This window comes from Sceloporus undulatus, chromosome 2, assembly GCF_019175285.1.
Source record: "Sceloporus undulatus isolate JIND9_A2432 ecotype Alabama chromosome 2, SceUnd_v1.1, whole genome shotgun sequence".
Taxonomy (NCBI): Eukaryota; Metazoa; Chordata; class Lepidosauria; order Squamata; family Phrynosomatidae; genus Sceloporus; species Sceloporus undulatus.
The window spans coordinates 254,655,227-254,674,010 of record NC_056523.1 but is presented as its reverse complement, the minus strand read 5'-3'; the positions used below and the strand labels follow the sequence as shown (position 1 = coordinate 254,674,010).

The 18,784-nt window shown below is 38.7% G+C and overlaps 1 protein-coding gene across 1 annotated transcript in view; it reads left to right on the top strand.

The window, feature by feature from the left end:
• Positions 1–18,784, top strand: part of LOC121922129 (contactin-associated protein-like 4) — a 363,219-nt gene that overhangs the window by 263,380 nt on the left and 81,055 nt on the right. The window contains 1 exon segment of the mRNA XM_042451118.1: positions 11,557–11,754. Coding sequence (XP_042307052.1) covers positions 11,557–11,754 — 198 coding nt within the window.

The window sequence follows — 18,784 nt, the reverse complement described above, 5'->3', positions numbered from 1 at the left end:
CTACCTCCTGCCCCCCATAATGTGGATATAGTCCCAAGTGTCAAGAGAAGATGTCACAAATGCAGAGAACGATATCGCACAGCTCAGCTAGTCATTGAGCAATGGATAATATTTTGTGCTAATTGGGCCTTACTGTTTATACTGGCAGAGCATTCCAGCAGGTTTGCTGCTGCTGCTGCTGCTGCTGCGGTGTGCCTTTAACTCATTTCTGACTTATGGTGACCCTAGGTAAACCTATCACAGGGTTTAACAGATTTATTCAGAGAGAGTTTCCATAAAAGCATACAATTATCCCATTTCATGTGGGAATAAATGCCATCTTTTAACCTAGGCATGGAGGAAGTAGCCTGCCTGTTCTTAGTCTGTTCTTAAAGTTTTGAGAAGAGTGAGATGTTTTCTCCTACATAGTAAATATTCCCATACCTAGCCCTTTGCTGTGTAAACTTTTCTTTCATAGTATAAGCTTCAGCCACTAGGGAACATTTGGTGGTCCAAAGGATCGTCTGAGTGTTTGCTTAAAGACTCCCAGCTAACTGGGAAGAGGTTCTTGTTCCCATTCAGCTGTAGGGCATGTGCACTTTCTTTGCTACAAATCCCTGCTGTATCCATTAATCACCAATAAATCTTTTTCTATATCACTGGTTTGTCTTATTGTTATCACATTCAAATCTGTTTTGGTGTGATGGCTCTAGTCAGCCCCTGCTTCCCTATACTCACCATTATAATTCTATCTGGATTATTAGCATAGCAGATAAACAGTAAAACCTCTTTTTATGTAATATGCATTCTGGATAATTTTTTATTCTTTAAGCAGAAGGGCACCTTTCACTAGCAGAACAGCTGGTGTAAATATATGCAAAATAAATAATAATCTGTTTCCAGAATTGCCAAGGAACCTACATATCATAGAACTATCCCATTTCCCAGTGCAGAGGCTAGGGGGGGGATTGGGATAACTCAACGTAGAGATTTTCTATATTAAAAAAATAAAAGAAAGAAACCTCACCAGACTTGGCAGTCCCTAGTCAGTTTGGGGTCCCCACATATTTTCTTCCAAGAGCCACATTTAATCTAGTGGGAAGTTAAACCTTGTGTAAACTTTTGTGTAATTTCTTACACAAGAATTTATGGGAAAATAACACCAGTAGTTCTGTTATTTCCATTCAGTCCTTTGAGTCTAATACTTTAGATAGAAGGTATACATTTCTTCTTTGTACAGCTCCAGCATCCATGATTGGAGTAGTTCCCATAAATCTGGGGCATGGTGCTTAATTGATTGATTTTCATTGTTTTTTTTTTAAAAAAATCATATTACCATACCTCCGAAATAGTTTTTTTTTCCAATAATAAAATACCCTAAAAGGCATACTTGGTAAAGAGGGGGGTTAGGGAGAAGTACAGAAGAGTGCATAAGGCCACATTTGTGCTATTTTGTGTGAGAGAGAATGCGTCAAAGCCATTGTGTGTCAAGCTCTCTGACTAACGCAATCTCAGTGAGAATGGGGTTTGTGTGATAAATATCTTGATGTGCCAAGTCATCCTTTCTTCTTCAGAATGAGAATGTTCTGAACATTTTTTACAGCCCCACATAGGTAAACATTCATTTGGAATCATATTTCATCAATGTAATATGGAATTAAAAGGATAAATCTTTCACCAGAAGCACTCAGTCTATAAATGTGCATATTAGAGAAATGGAACATTTAACAATAGGAGAGGATGCATTCTTCAGATAATATCCAGGGGAATAGCTATGAAGTAGTAATCTCAGGATGAAAAACACATGAAAGAATCAACAGCTCTTATTCATATTGCTTATTATTCTTTGCCAAGCATACTACTCACTCTGTGAAAGTCCTGCAGAACAATTTTATGGAAGTGCCATCAAGGACAATATCACAATTGCAGATGCACATGTGGATGCAGTCACCTGTGTATTTAAAATGATCAGAATGAGTACAGTTCTAACTATTACATGACAAAATTGGTGCTATGTACTAAAATTGATTCTGTGCAGCAAAATATTCTTAAGATTTCCTCTCCATCCCAGGAGTATAAAATCTAAGTGGCATCTGAAGTTGCATGGTTCCCTCAAATACTCTTATAATTTCACCTAGCAGAGAAAATTAACATTTTTGTATGTGAAATCAAAATAAACAATGTTTCTCATCCTTATTGCTTACACTGTCCAAATTTCCTCCTCTTTGTCAGTTTCTTGATATTGTGTATCTTCCCTCTGCATATTTGTTGTAGTCTCTGTAGAATATCCACCATCAATACCGTATTATCCTGTTTTTGGCTTAGTTTCTTGCCCTGGCATTTTCTTGAACTGTCCTTCTCAGGACTGACCCACATCAATGGGATACAAAATATATGAAAATGTGGTCAGAACTGGGTTGTAATTCTGTTAGTTTGTTCCAACTAGAAAAGGCTCATTTACTCAGCTGTTGAATTGGGAGTCAACAGATAAGTAAAGCCTATTGCGTCAATGAATTTACTTTAATTCGGATTTAGAATAGGATTTAGCCTTGATATATTGATTAGAATAAATATTGGCAGGGTAATATTAAACAATGATAGATATGTTTTTCATAGGAGCATTTGATTTTACATTTATTTATTTATTTATTTATTCATTCATTCATTCCCAAAGCTCCACAGTAAATGTTCTATAACATAAGAAGCCCTAGCCTCTCCTGTAACAAGGAGTTGTGGAGGAGGCAGAAACGTCCAGACATTTCTGCTCTATTCCAGTCCAACACAGCTACAAGGCAACTTGTACACTACCCTTTTCACCAACTCAAGATCTGGACAAGAAGCCTGTATCTTGACATTTTGGCCCTGGATTGCCAAACTCACCCTCTCTAGCTCCAGGTTTGGAGCCGGAAGAGAGGGATAGATATGGTCTCTTTCAGATATAGCTACTGAAGATCTCAGAGCAAATATCAATGCTAGTGCACATCTTCCAGTCCTCCAGTTAGTGTACTTTATCCACTACCTGAATCTCCTTTCCCCCCCTGAGAACTATGGCTGCATCCGCACTGCACCTTTTTTTGATGCCCTGGCTCAATGCTATGGAATTCTGGGAACTGTAGCTTTGTGAAACATTTGGCCTTCTCTGTCAGAGAGCTATGGTGCCACAAGATACTAAAGTTCCAAGAATTCCATAGGACTGAGCTAGGGCAGTTAAAGTGGTGTCAAACTGGTTTATTGCTGCATTGCGGATGCACCCTTTGAAAGACCAAATAACATATTTTTCTTTTTCGTGAGCTAAGGAATGGTCACCATTTTATCAAGGAGCAGAGAATTGTTTGGTGAACTGGTGGTCACAGAAAGGGCCAGAATGACCTGTGGACATTTAGGACACTGTATTCCTCTCTAACTGCCATGGCAACTTTCTATGTAATCCTACAGCTTGTAGTTTGGAGGCACTAGAGCTCTATGGCTGAGAATTCTAAATGTTCCTCCCTAAACTACTGATGCCAGGATCCCATGTGATGTTGCCATGGAAGTTAAAGTGGAATATAGTGCTATACAGTCCTCTCTCCATTCTCAGGGTTTTCAACCTCGCATCCCTCACTTATGCATGAGGAACGAATAGAGGAGGAAATAGTGGGGCGCGTGCCAGACATGTGCACACACATGTTCTCGCGGGCGCATGTCTATGGCGGGTTACAAACGGCCCTCAAGGGGCCATTTTCCCGCCACCGCCATTCGCTGCGTAGGGAAGCCCCAGCTGCCAGACCGCGAGGCTTCCCTGCGCAGCAAAAAAGGAGCGGCGAAATGCCGCTCCTTTTTGGAACGCGGAAGTGGCGCCACGAGGGGTGGAGTGCGCCCTCGCGACGTCACTTCCGCCGCACAGCGTCCAGTACGTCAAAATGGCGGCGCCCATGTGGATGGGTGCCGCGAAAAAGTACGCGCTCCGCACGTACTGGGAGGAAGGGCCGTCAGGAAGGTAAGAACCTTCCTAACCCTAATACGGCCCTTCCTAACCCTAGTACGCGCGGAGCGCGTACTTTATGACGGTTTGTAACCCACCTATATTCAAGCAAACGGGGCTTGAGTATATGCAAAACTCCATTTTTGGGGGGGGGACGGATCCCCTGTGAAAACAGAGGATTGACTGTAGTTGTGTGGTGTAAATTGGCAGCTGCCTTTCCCTTTCTTTTTTGGAGTACTGCTTGCACATAGACTGTGATGAAGAACCTGAGTCTAAAGAAATATTGTACAACTTGTATACTAAGTGGAAGAAAATATAGTCTTCAATGTTCAGAGTACAATCACAGCCAAGAATCTAGTTACAGATTTTACTAGAAATAGTATATTAAAAGATCATTGTAATTCGGCCATGACCTAAGCTGCACCAGCAGTTAAGCAGCACTAAGCAGTTAAGGGAAGGTACACCATTAATGGTCTTCATTATTAGATACCAGGATAATTGAGGCTTGGCTAATTAGCCAAGCCAGGGGCACATGATAGGGAGCAGAGCACAGTGGCTTTGCCTGTTTATGCTGGTTGCCTCCTATACAGCCATTCCTTCTCTTTGAAACACAACCCACCTCACCCACCTGGTCGCTTCGGGGCCGAGTAGGAATTTTTATCCCCATTACATGCGATTTTTTGCCTACACCATGCTGTTTGTATTGGAAAATTGGCTTGGTGAGTAATTAATTAGGATGCCATCATTAATAATAATAATAATAATAATAATAATAATAATAATAATAATAATTTGTTTTATTTATATACCGCTATTCCAAAGATCATAGCGGTGAACAGCAAGTAAGCTAATTAGCAAGTAAGCTAATTGCCCCCAACAGTCTGAGTACTCATTTTAGCGACCTCGGAAGGATGCAAGCCTGAGTCGAGCTTGGGCCCTTTTGCTGGTCTTGAACTCGCAACCTTGTGGTTTTGAGTGAATGGCTGCAGTACAGGCATTTAACCACTGCGTCACCAAGCAGTCACCAAGGGGCAACAATGGGGGAAAATATGATTAGTTCAGTGTTCATCATTGGCACCCCTTTGGGTGAAAGGTTGTGCTATGGGACCTGGGGGTTGGAAGGAGATTGATTTGGGGGCTAACATGGCAGGCGTTGCTCTCTCTTACAAACATGTAGGATTTTGGGAGAGAGTGCCCTATCTTGGCCTTCCAATAGGCTGGACTGAAGGTTCAATCCAATATTGTAATCCAATATTTACCTTGTTGCCTGGTGTTTTGCCCAAGGGTAGTCCCGAGATAAAAATCCATACTTTTTTTGGTCACATGGTGAAACCTACGTCTCCAGCTGGACCTGCATCAGGATTCTCCCCCTTCTTGTAGTTTCCCAGAAAGTCATATTTTTAGTATTTAAATAGGTCAAATAAATTGCCCTTTATTTTTCCATATATACTCAACTATAAGTTGACCTCATCTATAAGTCAAGGGCAGATTTTGGGGCCAAAAGTATGGATTTTTATCTGACTTATGGATAAGTCAAGGGTAAAACTTAGAGGCACATAACAAAGAATATAATGGACGAAGCTAAACAAAATGATGCCAAAGAAATTCTGGCAGCATAACTGTGTTTTTCCAATCCAGGCATTCAAAAAGGTCAGAAGTGGAGCCATGGTGGACAGAGTAGAAGGGGTTGGGGCTTCTTTTAGGTGCTCTTGGATTGACTAAGCTCTTGCCTTTTGCCAATCTACTCAAAGAAAGAGTCCTTTTTTGACCTGTGGATAAGTCAACCCAGTTTTTGGGGGTCAATTTTTTCACTAAAATTTCTAGACTTATACATGAATATATATATAGTACACGTCTGTCTCATTATTTCATGGTTGATCATCAAATAGTTACTGCAACTATTACTAGGCTACTTAAAAGCAACAAGTAGAGCAATTATGAATTAATTTTTACAACATAAAAGTGGGCAAAGGGCTGTAATTTAGACAATCCAGTGGTTTTAAACTCTGTAAAAAGAAGGGCAACCCTCTAAGGGAGAATGCAGTTTGACTTATCTTTGTGCATCCCAGAACAGCTGCTAGTGTTCTCATCAGTCACTCCTTATCCAATACATTAGGCAAATCTCATTGATCAGTTCCTCATCAAGAGATGCAATCTGACAGGATGAATCTTCTGCATTTGTTTTCTTCACTGCTTCCTCACAACTGGTATTCCCTTTTCCCACTAGAGGCAATGAAAGCAGATGCCCACATTTCTTACACTGCTACACTGCTACCTTGTCATTGATATTCATGTGGCTTTCTTCTCAGGCAGCTGGAGAGGGAGGAACTGTTATCGTCTCTTATTCATGGAGGTCATTTTCAATATCACAGGCCTGAGGTCCAAAGCTTCAAATCGGATGACAAGTCTTTGTATAGAAGCATTGTTCTTATGTCTATCTAGGCCTCTGGGTGCAGAGTTAGAAACATCCCCATTTCTCCCTCAGTCTTTAGAGGTATAAAACCTTTTGAGTTAAATTTAATCTTACATTTAGTCTCACACTGGGTTGCAATTTATCTCACCAACACTGGCTGCATGCACTTCCATATGGTATGTGTCTCATGTTTGTCTACTCAAAAATTAGTCTTGTTTACTTCAGTGGAGCTTATTCCCAAGTGTGTGTGTGTGTGTGTGTATAGAATTGATGCAAACCCCTCATCTGATAGATAAACCTTAACATCCTCATTCTACATTCCTACCATAGTTGATTTATATGTCTTTAAAATATTCCTTTTGGTGTCAGTCATTTCCAGACCTCACAATATGAAGGATGCTGAAGGTAAGGTATTCTGTTCTGCAGAATAGTTAAAACACTTAACTGTAAAATGTTGATTTAAGCTTCTCAGGAGAGACTAGGTCTATAAATAAATGCAGTGAATGGACTGGCCAAGATTATAATAGTAAGTTCTTGCATAAGGTAGGCATCAAACAAGGGCAAAGGATGATAAACTAATAAAAATAAAATTGGACAAAATGTACCCTAAAATATGCTGAGCAGCTTGTTCTAAAATTGACTTTCCTGTCTAGCAAGCAGCCTACCTTGTCTCTGCTTTCTGGAATGTAGCAGTATAATTTGTAGTACACTGTTCTGCTTTGGAGGGTCAATCTTTCCCAATGCACAAAAGGACAGGAATTTTTGCTGACAACACAGCTGGAGGGCAGTGAATGAATTTGCCTTAGGGGAAATCTAGGGGAAATTATTAGTCATCATGATACCATAAAAGGATGCAGGAGTTTGTGTTGTATGGCAGCAATCCTAAACCCAAGTGTACCAGGTAAGTCAGTGGGTTTTACTTTTGAGTAAACATGTTAGGATTGTGCTGTGAATGGCACAATCATTTGGATCACCATGCAGATAGTAGCTTCAGGAAACCACTTTGTGATTTAGACAGGGTCAAAAGGCTCACAGGATGAATAGAATTGTTTGCATTCAGTGGCATCACTAGGGTTGGTGTCATCTGGTGCAGTAGCTCATGGTGCCCCCCCCCCCATTGATCTCCTCATGTACCACACCATACAAAATCTTTAGTAATGTTTTTTTTAACTAACATTACTTATAAATTGTAATTCCCATATATCACTGAATGTAATGGCAATAGTTACGACATAAACAACTATCATACGCACAGCCTAAATATATTTACATATGACTCTTGCTCTCTAAAATGAGAAATTCAGCAAACGTCTCCTTTCTCCAACCATTGAGACCCCCCCACACACACACATACTTGCAGCTCAGTCAGAAATGATGCTGTTACTCATGCTGTTGCCTCCTGAGTGCACCTGCTGCCTTGTTGAGGAAAAAGAGGGAAGAGACACTTGCTCCGGAGCCTCAGGGAGACCAAGGAAGGTGAAGAGAAGAGGAGAAATGGTGATGGAGGGTGTTGGGAGCACAGATGCAGCAAAGCTAGCTCAAGTGGTGCCAGCTGTCTCATAGGCAGCCAGGGAACCTGGGGGAGAACCCAGGAAAAGTGAAAGGTGGTGGTAGCTGGTGAAGGAGAAGGGCCTGGCCTCTCTCTTGTTATCTTGTGTTTGAGTGTCTATGGCAGTGCCTGAGGACAGGGAACCATCTAATTACAAATAATAATAATTGTAAGCTGTTCCTGAGAGTCCTTAGGCCTGAAGGTTAGGATATGAATACCATAAATAATAAAATAAAACACCTTCCCAGTTCAGTCAGTGGATGGAGAAAGAGGATGCTCACTCATTTGCTATCTCTAAACAATCAAGCAAACATTCCCTTTCTCCAGCCACTAAAACTCAACTCGTCCCATGTTTGTGAAGCGGTGGTGTCACACACACCCTTAGGGTGTCACTTGGTGTGGTCCGCACCCCCACCCCCTCTAGTCATGCCACTGTTTGTATCATGGACAGTATTGGAGTCAGCATAACTGAGTATCTGGCAAGCCTCTCAGCTCCCTTTTCCCATCCTACCAACAAAAAGGCTGTCTGCCACATTTTGTAACAATTCCTGCCCCCTTTCCACCACCAAAATGCTTGCATGAAGCATCATTCTGTCATTGTTTTCATCCCCCCAGGATCATTTTACATCCAGGGTGCTGCATGCAGAATTTCCTGTCCCTTTTCTGCTTCTTTGCCTGCCTTCTCTAAACACACAAGCAATGTCAAGCATAGAAAGGGGTCCACAAAGAGAAGAAGCCACTAAGAGCACCTTGCCCCAGACTTCCCCTGCCTGGAGCCAACACTGATTTGGATGCAATGAAACTAGAATTTGGCTTGATGCCCTTTTAGAAAACAGATTAGTAGTGCTTCCAAAGTTATTGTAATCTGAATTTCTTCTCTGATTTTGGAATTTGAAATTATGTGGCACTGTTTCTGAAGTGGAAAGAACATTTTGCAAATTCTTCATTGTTCCATTATATAGTTAAAAAAAATAATAATTCCACTTTTTTACAGAATACGCTCAAGGTGTAGTTTGCCATGTATTTTGGTTCTTTCAAGTTTTTGTGCCTTGTCTTGCCCTTGGAACTGATACAACTCTGTATGAACAAATTGGGGGTGTTTTCCAACAGACATATGTATTACATTATCTGATACAACACCATCAAGCCCATCCAAACAATGGCTGTCATACTGAATATGCTTCCTGTGAATGGAAGGCCTCTTTCTATCTATAGAAAGCTTCTGACCCTTACCGAATGGATAAGGGGGAAGGAGTTTTACTGATCCCCTCATGCACTGAAACCTCATGTAATCCCTGAACATCTCTACTGGGAGGGGCTTCTGGAAAACTGGGGAAGGAGGTGCAGAGAGTTGTACAGAAAGTTTGAAATTAGCAATGCTTCCTCTCTCTTCTGCCACCTTTTGCTAGTGGGTTAATTTTGAACACCCAGATGATTGTGTTGCTGATGCCAGAAGAATCTGAGTCAAGTCCAACGTGGTTGTACATATAAATATATCAAGATTCTTTTTTTAAATGTGTTTTCAAAACCATTTTTCTAGGTGTATATATGTGCATCAACAACATGCATATAATATACATGAGTATGTTGATATATGTGGTATGATACACACACACACACACACACACACACACAGACTCCTAAATATGATCATATTGGGATTGGTTTTTGCAGTGTTTCATCTGTTTCTATATAAGCATTTACATAAATAAATACATACATACATACATACATACATACAAAGGAAAATAAATAAATACAAAGGAAATGAAGGGGTTGAAAATTATGTACACTCATATTTGATAATTAAATTTAGCAAGTTGCATTTCTGTCTGTCCTCTCCTCCAAGACTTTGGAGGAAGTCTTTACTATTTCTCATCCTACCACTAAAAAGGCTTTTTGCCATATTTTTGTAATGATTCCTGCCCCCTTTCCATCACCAAAATGCTTGCATGAAGCATCATTTTATTATTTTCTCATCCCTCCAGGATCATTTTACATCCACAAAAGATGCTGTTGTAAACAGAAAGTTAACCAAAACTGGTAGATTCCTATTTACAAGAAGGCCTCTCTGGCAGGGCTAAAAATGTGGCAAAATAGTCCACCTAATCCCTAGAGAATGGAGAAATGTATTGGAAGGCAGAAATATAAAACAAACAAACAAAAAAACCTTACAAAACTGGATGTGGGGGGTACTGAGGGACTCAAAACTAGCTTCGCAGGCACACATAACACACAGGCCATGGTTTCTCTGTATTTTCTGGTGTATAAAACTACTGCTAATCTCAGCTAGCAGAAACCCATTAAATCTATTGTAACTTGGTAAAGCAGCATTTACACCTGCTCTGTTAATGAATAGGTCTGCTCTAGTTGAGGTGAACAACCGCACATAAATGACACAATTCCCACTCATAAGAGCTCTGTAACTGAGTCCAACAAAGAGCATTTAAATTCCTCTTTATATATTTATGTTCAAACATCTATGGGGTACATGGGAACCTAGGGAAACTTGAGTTTGCGAAATGCTGGCTTCTTGCCCATGCAAACACCTGCATAGGGCTATAGGTAAAGGGGAGTTACACAGCTGGGTGGGATAAGGCATAATGAATCCGAGGAAAAATAAAGAATCAGACAAGTGGGATTTTTAATCCTTTACAGAACTTGTATGTTGTATCCATATAGCTGTGTCAGGGTGTCAATATGGGGGGAGAAGGAGAGCCATTAACACTGCTCAAATAAAAATTTCATCCAATTAAATTCCCCAAATTTCTCATATTGTAGTCCCTTAAAACTTAAGTCAAACATTTAGAACTAGAGTTTGGGCACAAAAAGTAAAGGGGCTGGCAAAACTGCCAAGGAAATGTGAACACAGCAAGTAAAGGAATTGTGTATATGAATGATTTTCAGCATCTCACTTTCTGCAGTGCTAGAAATTTGGAGGCTGAAGAGAAATTTCATGGAGGGACAGAATTCGTATTTGTGTGGCAAATGTCCCTAATTTGTCCCCCTCCATAAATATACCTCTGAGCTATGTGCAAATGTTCTCTTGAAATTCTACATTCTATTGGGCAGAAAAAAATATTGTAGGAGGAGTACCATTTCACAAAATCTATCCACCGGAAGAGTTTTTTAGTTGGGCTTCACTGGGCCCGTACAGACAGGCCAAAATAAATCTGCTTCGGGGCACTTTGGAGGTATGCTGATTAAATGATGCCTGAGTCCAGTGTGGCTTCCAGACTCTTAGGATGCATGCATCATTTAAACAGCATACCTCCAAAGTGACCCAAAGCACCCTTATTTTGGCCTGTTTGTATGAGGCCACTGTTAGCAGTGGAATACCATATTTTTGTACTTTTTAAAAGAGTTTTCTGTTTGGTTGCTACCAGAAAAGGGCAGCAGCAGCAATTGTAGTGGCAACCTGGCTACCAAGAGTGTCTTAGACTTAGTATTGTTCTGAAGCAAAATAACAGAGAAAACTCACAAACTCAAAAGACATTCTGATAAAGGGGGTTTCTTCTTCTTCTTCTTCTGAAGCATGAGAATAAGTAAAACTCTGAGAGGAATTGTCCAGAAAGGAATGAAAAAGTATTCACCTCTTTTGTGTGTATACCTAATTTTTCATTGTTTTTTCTATTTTCTGTCTGTTTTGCAAAGACGCCACTTGGACAATTATTCAACACAACAACATGGAATTAACCAGAGTCAAAAGTGCTAATCGAGAGAACCCCCACACTGTGATTTTTAAATACCCTGTCATGCTGGAACAGCTTCAGGCTACAATTAACCATGCAGAACATTGTGAACAGGAGCTTGCTTACTACTGCAAAAAGTCACGGCTTTCAAATAAGCAAGGTAAGTAATGCCGACATTATGCCACATAACCTGTTATATTCAACAAAGCACTATATGTGTTTAATTCTGCCAAGGTTATGGCATCTTGCCATTATTGTTTTCTTTTCTTTTCTTTTTTTTTACAAAAAACTTTTTAAAGATTTAGTAAAGCAAATCTTTATCTTCTAAGCTGCTGAGAAGCTTCTGAACAACAACAACAAAACAACAAAGCATCAAAGTCAATGTATAATGAGCTTCATATGAAGCATTAACTAGGTACAAACTCAATTCTTGTGTAATTCTACCATTTAGCAAAAATTATAACAATGTTCCTTCCTTGCCTGCATGCATAATAATTTAATATTTAATAATTTGGCCTGGAGTAAAGTAAATATCACTGTTGATAAAAGAAGCCCAGGGCACTGTTTTTAAAAAATATAGAAAGAACTAATACTGTTTTTGTGATTAAAAATACTTCACTGTTGTTTCAACACAAATGTATTGAAGGCATGTTGAGAAAATTGGTGGCAGAGAATATTACAAGAGGTTATAGCATAAATAATTAAGATTTCACTACTGTTGTGGTCAATGTTGCTGTTGAAACACTAAATTTATTTGTTTATTGATTTGCCTTTTCCCAAACATGGGACCCAAGCAGCTTACAAGGCTCAAGCAAGATAACGCTAAAAACCTGGTGATCAAAAAGTTAAAATACAATTAAACAAGCTATCATATTAAAGTGCCATTAATCTTAAAGAAAATAAAAATTGTTTAAAGTTTTAAAAAATACAGCATACTCCTCATAACCAATCATCAAATGCCTGTTCAAACAAAAAGCCTTTGCCCATCAGCAAAATGAGAACAGAGAGGTCGCCAGCTTAGCTTCCCATGGAAGAGAATTCCACAGAATAGCATCATTCATCAAAAAGGCGCTCTCTCATACCTTAATCAAATGGACCTGTGTAACGGTAGTGGGATGAATAGAAAACCCTCTCCATGAGGATATTGGGACTAGGGTAGGTTTGTGTCGGGAGTAACGTTTTTTCAGGTAGTCTGGACCTAAGCCATATAAGGTTTTATAGCTTGTAACCAATACTTCAGTTTATGCCTGTCAATGAACTACTAGCAAGGAGAGCTGTTTCAGCAGGGAATTATTTCTTTCCTGTAACTAGGCTCAGTCAACATCCATTTTGGACCTGCTAAAGTTTCCTTAAACATTTTCCAGAGACAGTTCCACATGGTCTGTGTGACAATAATTTAGATGGGATGCAGTTAAGATGTGTCACTGCAGCCAGATTTGACTTCTCCACATTCAGCAAATTCAAAACATACAAAAATAAACCATTGTAGAAACATTGCAGAATGCCACAGTTTGCAGTATTAGTGGAGAATCCTGGCAGAGAGTGGCTGCCATCTTAGTAGGATGATAAATACGCTCTGGTTATGAACTAAATTATGAATAAACTGGATTATTTTTTTTGGGGGGGGGGGAAATCCAGAAACTTGGGCAACTCATATAAAGTTTGGTCTAAAAGGAAATTCACAAAGCCATATAGAAGTTGCCAGCTGCCTCTGGTACTGAATAAGCCCATCAGAGAATTTGAATACTCAAATGATAATAAATAAGTAAGTCAATTAATAAATAAAGAGGCTGGAATCCTGTATGGGATTTATGGATGCCTCAAGCATTGCAATTACAGTATTCTGCAATGAGACCCAGCCAGACACCACAGTCTTCACTTACTGTGAAGTAGCTGCTATGACTGACAGGTAGATATCTGTTCCCCTGTCACTTGAGAAGCAGCTGCTTGATGGCCCCCATCCCTCCCATGAGTGATGTCTGATGCCACAGGTAGAATCAGGATCCCTGTCCCAATTCCTTCTTGCACCAGAGATAGCCCAAAGGGGTGTTGGTGATGGGTCTGTCTGCCAGCTGCTTCCAAAACAACAGGGGAAGTTCTCTAGTGCTATCTCTGCTAACCAAACCTTGCCAATAGTTGTGTGAAACAGTGTTATGAAATAAAATTACTAAAACTTACTACTACTGCTGCTGTGGTAATGTTCCATTGAGTATATATGACAAACTCAGCATCTGATTATTGGGAAAATAAAAATTATCCCTATAGCACAAAGTACATTTTGATTCTTCCTTATCTCAAATTTTACAGATTAGAAGTATTTGGATTTTTTTTGGGGGGTGGGGGGTGGGGAGGGGGATTTTGGAATACCTGTTTTTGCATATATGTACATAATGAGATATCTTAGAGATGGAACCCATGTTTAAACTTCCTTTTTGTTTCATATATACCTTATACACATAGTCTGAAGGTAATTTTATACATTATTTTTAATAATTGTATGAACCAATTTTTTTTTTATGTTGAACCATCAGAAAGCAAAGGTGTCACTATCTCAGACACCCCTGAAAAAGTTTTGAGATTTGGACAAATTTAGGCTTCTGGACAAGGGAGACTCCACCTGTATTGTTTGTTTAGTCAGAAATTGGGTTTCATTGCACTTCATAATAATTCCTATATGAAAAATTCGAAAAGAAGCTTTGGAAGACATCTCATGCTAAATGTTCTATATATTTAACATGTGTGTTTTTTCCAGAATAGAAGTCAAATCAAATGAATCATTTTACTTTCATCTGATTATTAGCATTCATAGCCAAACAAGAACCTGGACCTGTCATTGCTTAGTTATAACTTGTATGCTTGTTTGTTTGTTTGTTGTTGTTTTTTGTTCTGTTTTTTAAATATTGCATTGAATTTAATACTTTTTTAAGGAGGGGAGGGTACCAGGGATTTTATATGTTTTGTATTTTTAACTTTGTTAGCTGCCCCGATTGTTCTCAGAGGGGCGGGAAACAAATAAATATTATTATTATTATCATCATCCTCATCTAATAGCATTACCAAACACACATCAAAACACAAACAACTGTTCCTGATTCTTTTCCAGAAGCATTTGGTGTATTCAGCTAAAAATAAAAACAAAACCTCCATTATGACTAGTTATTATCCTATATCATCCAAGGTGTCAAACTTCTCACTGTATTCTTGAAACAGGCAACATGACCTCTTTGGAAAAGTTCCTAAATTGTATGTGTTCTAACTGTCATGGTCTGGGAAAGATGAACTAGACGTATTCATATTGCTGACAGTTTGGGGGGTAATGTGACTGTAAGCCAAAGAATACGTCTTCATAAGTAGACTGAGAAAGAAGGGTTTTATTTTATTTTTTTATTACAGAGAATCACAGAAGAAATGGTTCTTTAGTTGTTTCTGAACCTGTTATACTGTTCGTGACTGGCTTGACATAAAAATCAAAGTAGTACAGCTTGTTCACTGCAGACCAGTATGTATTGTCACACAATCTAGCTAGCTAGTCCAGGTTTGAAGATAAAAAACTGTCTGCCTTGCTTTCTTCCCTCCAGAGAACAGTTTACAGCTTTGGTCTAAGAAAAGCAAATTGGATCCTTCCTCTGGGATCCTTCATTTGTGGGGGAAACTCCCCATCAATCTGAGAATGTAGATACAGTATCTGAAAGTCATGCACTGTTTTGCCAGTTCTTGTTTTCTCAATATCCAAACATGTTGGTTACAGCCAATCCTCACCTACTTTCTTTTTCAATATTTGCTCAATCAACAATTGCTTGTTCAAATATTTACTTTTGAATATGCTGGAAAATGCAGGAAATTAAAAAAAAACCTTCACCAATTCTTGATTGTTAACCTAATAGAAAACAGATCACCACAGGATCAAATTTGTATACTTCTCTATCAGAAGCTGAGTATACAGCCTGTACAGTATAGATAAAAGAAAGCAAGTAAAATGATTCAACATATCTGCTAAGTGTCCAGAGTTCTGTTTGCAGAGGGATCTTATATCACATTTGAGACTAACTGAAAGAGAGAAGTTGGTTGCATGAGCTTTCATAGACTTCAGCCTGCTTTCCCATCCATGTAAGGAAGTAGGTTCAAGTCTACGAAAGCTCATGTTAACAACGTCTCTTTTTCAGTTAGGAGCAGAAACAGACCAGCTCTAAACACTGGCTTCCCGGTGGCTTGGGTATTTGATGTCTAATAGGCAGGCATAAGGGATGAGCTCAGGTGAGAACCTGTTTTCTGCCTATAGTGCATTTTTGATTTCAAAAAGATGTAAGATGCAAAATCACAGCATGGTATATTAATTATTTCACACACACACACACACACACACACACACACACACTGAACTCATAAAAACAATGCAGAAACAACCTGGAATAGGAGAATGATAGGAAAGCTGGTGATGAGCACTTGGGGAGTGAAAATTTTGGCTTAGTGGAACATTGCACTAGGCCAGAGGGCCAGACCCCATTCCTATGGGTTATCAAAATGACCACAACCTTATTGCTTCATACAGGGTAATTAATCAATTAGTTTCAAGCATATCTTGATAATAAATCAATCATAATGCAGCTGCAAATCAATCAATGTCAATTATAACTCCAAAATAAAGTAATCATGATGATTCTATCAGTCATTGAGAAGAACCCTCAATAAATCAATCATAATACCATCATGAATCAGTCAATGACAATGTAAGTTAATGCCTGTTAAGGATATATGCCTATTGAGATACAAGGGACAAGGAGTCCACTATATCAATGTTTATCCAATCCCTCCTATTAAATAACTGATAAAGAGGGTTGGACCACTCCGATCAATATAGTTAAGCCTGTTAAAGGGGGATACTTTACATTTGGTATCCCCAGGATGAGTCTCATCCTCCAATTGATCACATGTGAAATCTCAGCCCAAGCCTTGGGAGACTTATGAGATCTCTCCCGAAACCCCCGGTGGAGTCTTGTAATGGCTCAGAGCCACTTATTGCTTGGATGCCTGAGCTCTGAAGAAACACTTAGAGTACCTGAATCGACCAGTGCCAGACCCTCAGAAAGGCCTAGTGCAACAGCTCCACTTTCCAACCAAGTAGTCATGGTAAGTCATTCATGAACAACTGTAGGTGATCGTTTGGGATATCAAGAAATATGTGGATTGGAACAATGACATCAAGGGGGTGAAGGTAATGGTATGGGCATGGAGTTGGGGAGAGATAACAAAAATGTAGTATTCAGATGGTTGTTCCCATCTAAGGTTTTGGTAATTTGTGCTTTGCTTGGTTTGCCCTATGACAAAGATTTGGTAGCAAGTCCAACATTAAATTTAAATTTAAATAAGAAGGGTAGTGAGAGAAGGGCTAGATGTTTTGGATTCTAGAATATGGGTCTTGTTATCATAGATTTATGATTTAAAATACAGGCACAGAATTGTTAAAGTGATGTTTTAATGGGTTTTAGTGGTTTGATTATATTAAGAATAATTCAGAAGGAGCTTGTAGACTTTCCTTAAATGAATAACTGTGGTATAAACAGCTTTTGAAAATGATGAGACAAATGTAATTTCTTTTTTCCGTCTGTTTTCTTTTGTGGAGGTGGGAGATACAGCTGAGGTTGTAATACACTGAGGTCAAATGGAATTGATTTTAAAGGAAAGTGAAAGAGGAAGTAAACTGTTGTTTTTTTTAAAAAAAGGAGATGTGTATCAGTTTTGAATAATTCATACTAGGGGAGATAGAATTAGAAGTAGTTAATAGATATTGATGTTGAATATTAATGTGAGATTTTTCTATTAATGAATTTACTAATAAAAATAATAGACGTTTTTTTATTAGAATTTAGATTTTATAGCAAATAGGTGATTTATTATACAAGAAGGGCATTGATGCATTTTTTAGGGAATGTGTTGAGTTAATTTCTGAAGAGCAGACTAGAAGTCATTTTTAGCTTTTTTGTCTTTTTCTTTTATAGCTTATTAATTTTTGTCTGTTTTCCTTTTTTTTCTTTTTTGATTCTGCTTTTCAGACCACTTTTCTTTTTCTTTTATGTCTTGTTCTATTTTATTTGAAAATTTTAAATAAAATGGTAAAAAAAAGAAAATGGGATCAGTTACCATGAACATTAGAAGCTATGCATGCACTTCTGAGTTCCTATATATGTGGAATTTAAAAATAGTAGTGTTTGTAAAATATACAGAGATTCATTTCAGGTTTCCAAATCTCCCATCCAGGGGTAACTTTGCAAAATCAAAAACATGAGAAAGCATTTGTGTCACTATGCATGTTCTGTTTTAATTTATTTTTCTTGGAATTATGGTTCTGTCTTTTGAAGGCCTGCTGGGCTGACAGTTGTATTGTGTTTGCATGAGTCAATATTTTTGCAAGCAGAGAGACTGCTAAGGAAGCAGAGGGCATGTCTGACAGTAAGCTGCAATAAGTGCTGACAGTTGTTAGTCAGGGAAAAAGAGGTACATATCCACATTTCTTTGTGGGGGGTTGTTGTGAAAAGCTTGAATGCACATAGCTAACAAAAGCAGAATACACCTGTGTGTTTCCATGCAGTATAAGAGAACATTATCTTCCTCCTGTGGTTTAGCTTTTGCATTCATTACAAAGTTCACTTTCTTTCCTTCCTTCTCCTCTTTTAAGATGGATTATCTTCATGCTTCAGGTCCTTCAGTAATTACCCTTTTCTGTCTATTTTGTACATCTAGTGCTCTGTTTATTTGGCAGCATCTTTTAGTTTAATGTACAGTAGTGTAGAATTGAGATCTTTCTCTCTCTCAATTTCGCTGTCAACTGGGCTGAGGATAAAACTGGCCATACAAAGTTTGTTTCCCATTATATCAGACCCATTATAAACACCAGTCATTAAAGAGGCTGCATCTTTGCAGACTGTAATTTGATGAATGCTTTTACCCCCTCAGATTCCCAGTTCTCCCAATACAAAACAGTTCCAAATGCTTGTTAATTATTATATCTATAACTACTACTAATAAGCTATGATTATTATTCCTTATTACTGAGAACTCTGCTTTCTCTCCTTAATCTTCTAATTTCTTCATTAAGTAGATCCTTGATCTTCTATTGATCTTTGCTTCATAGATTAAATTACCTGGATATTTTGGGTGAGGGCATCTCTTTTTTCACATACTATCGTAAAGGA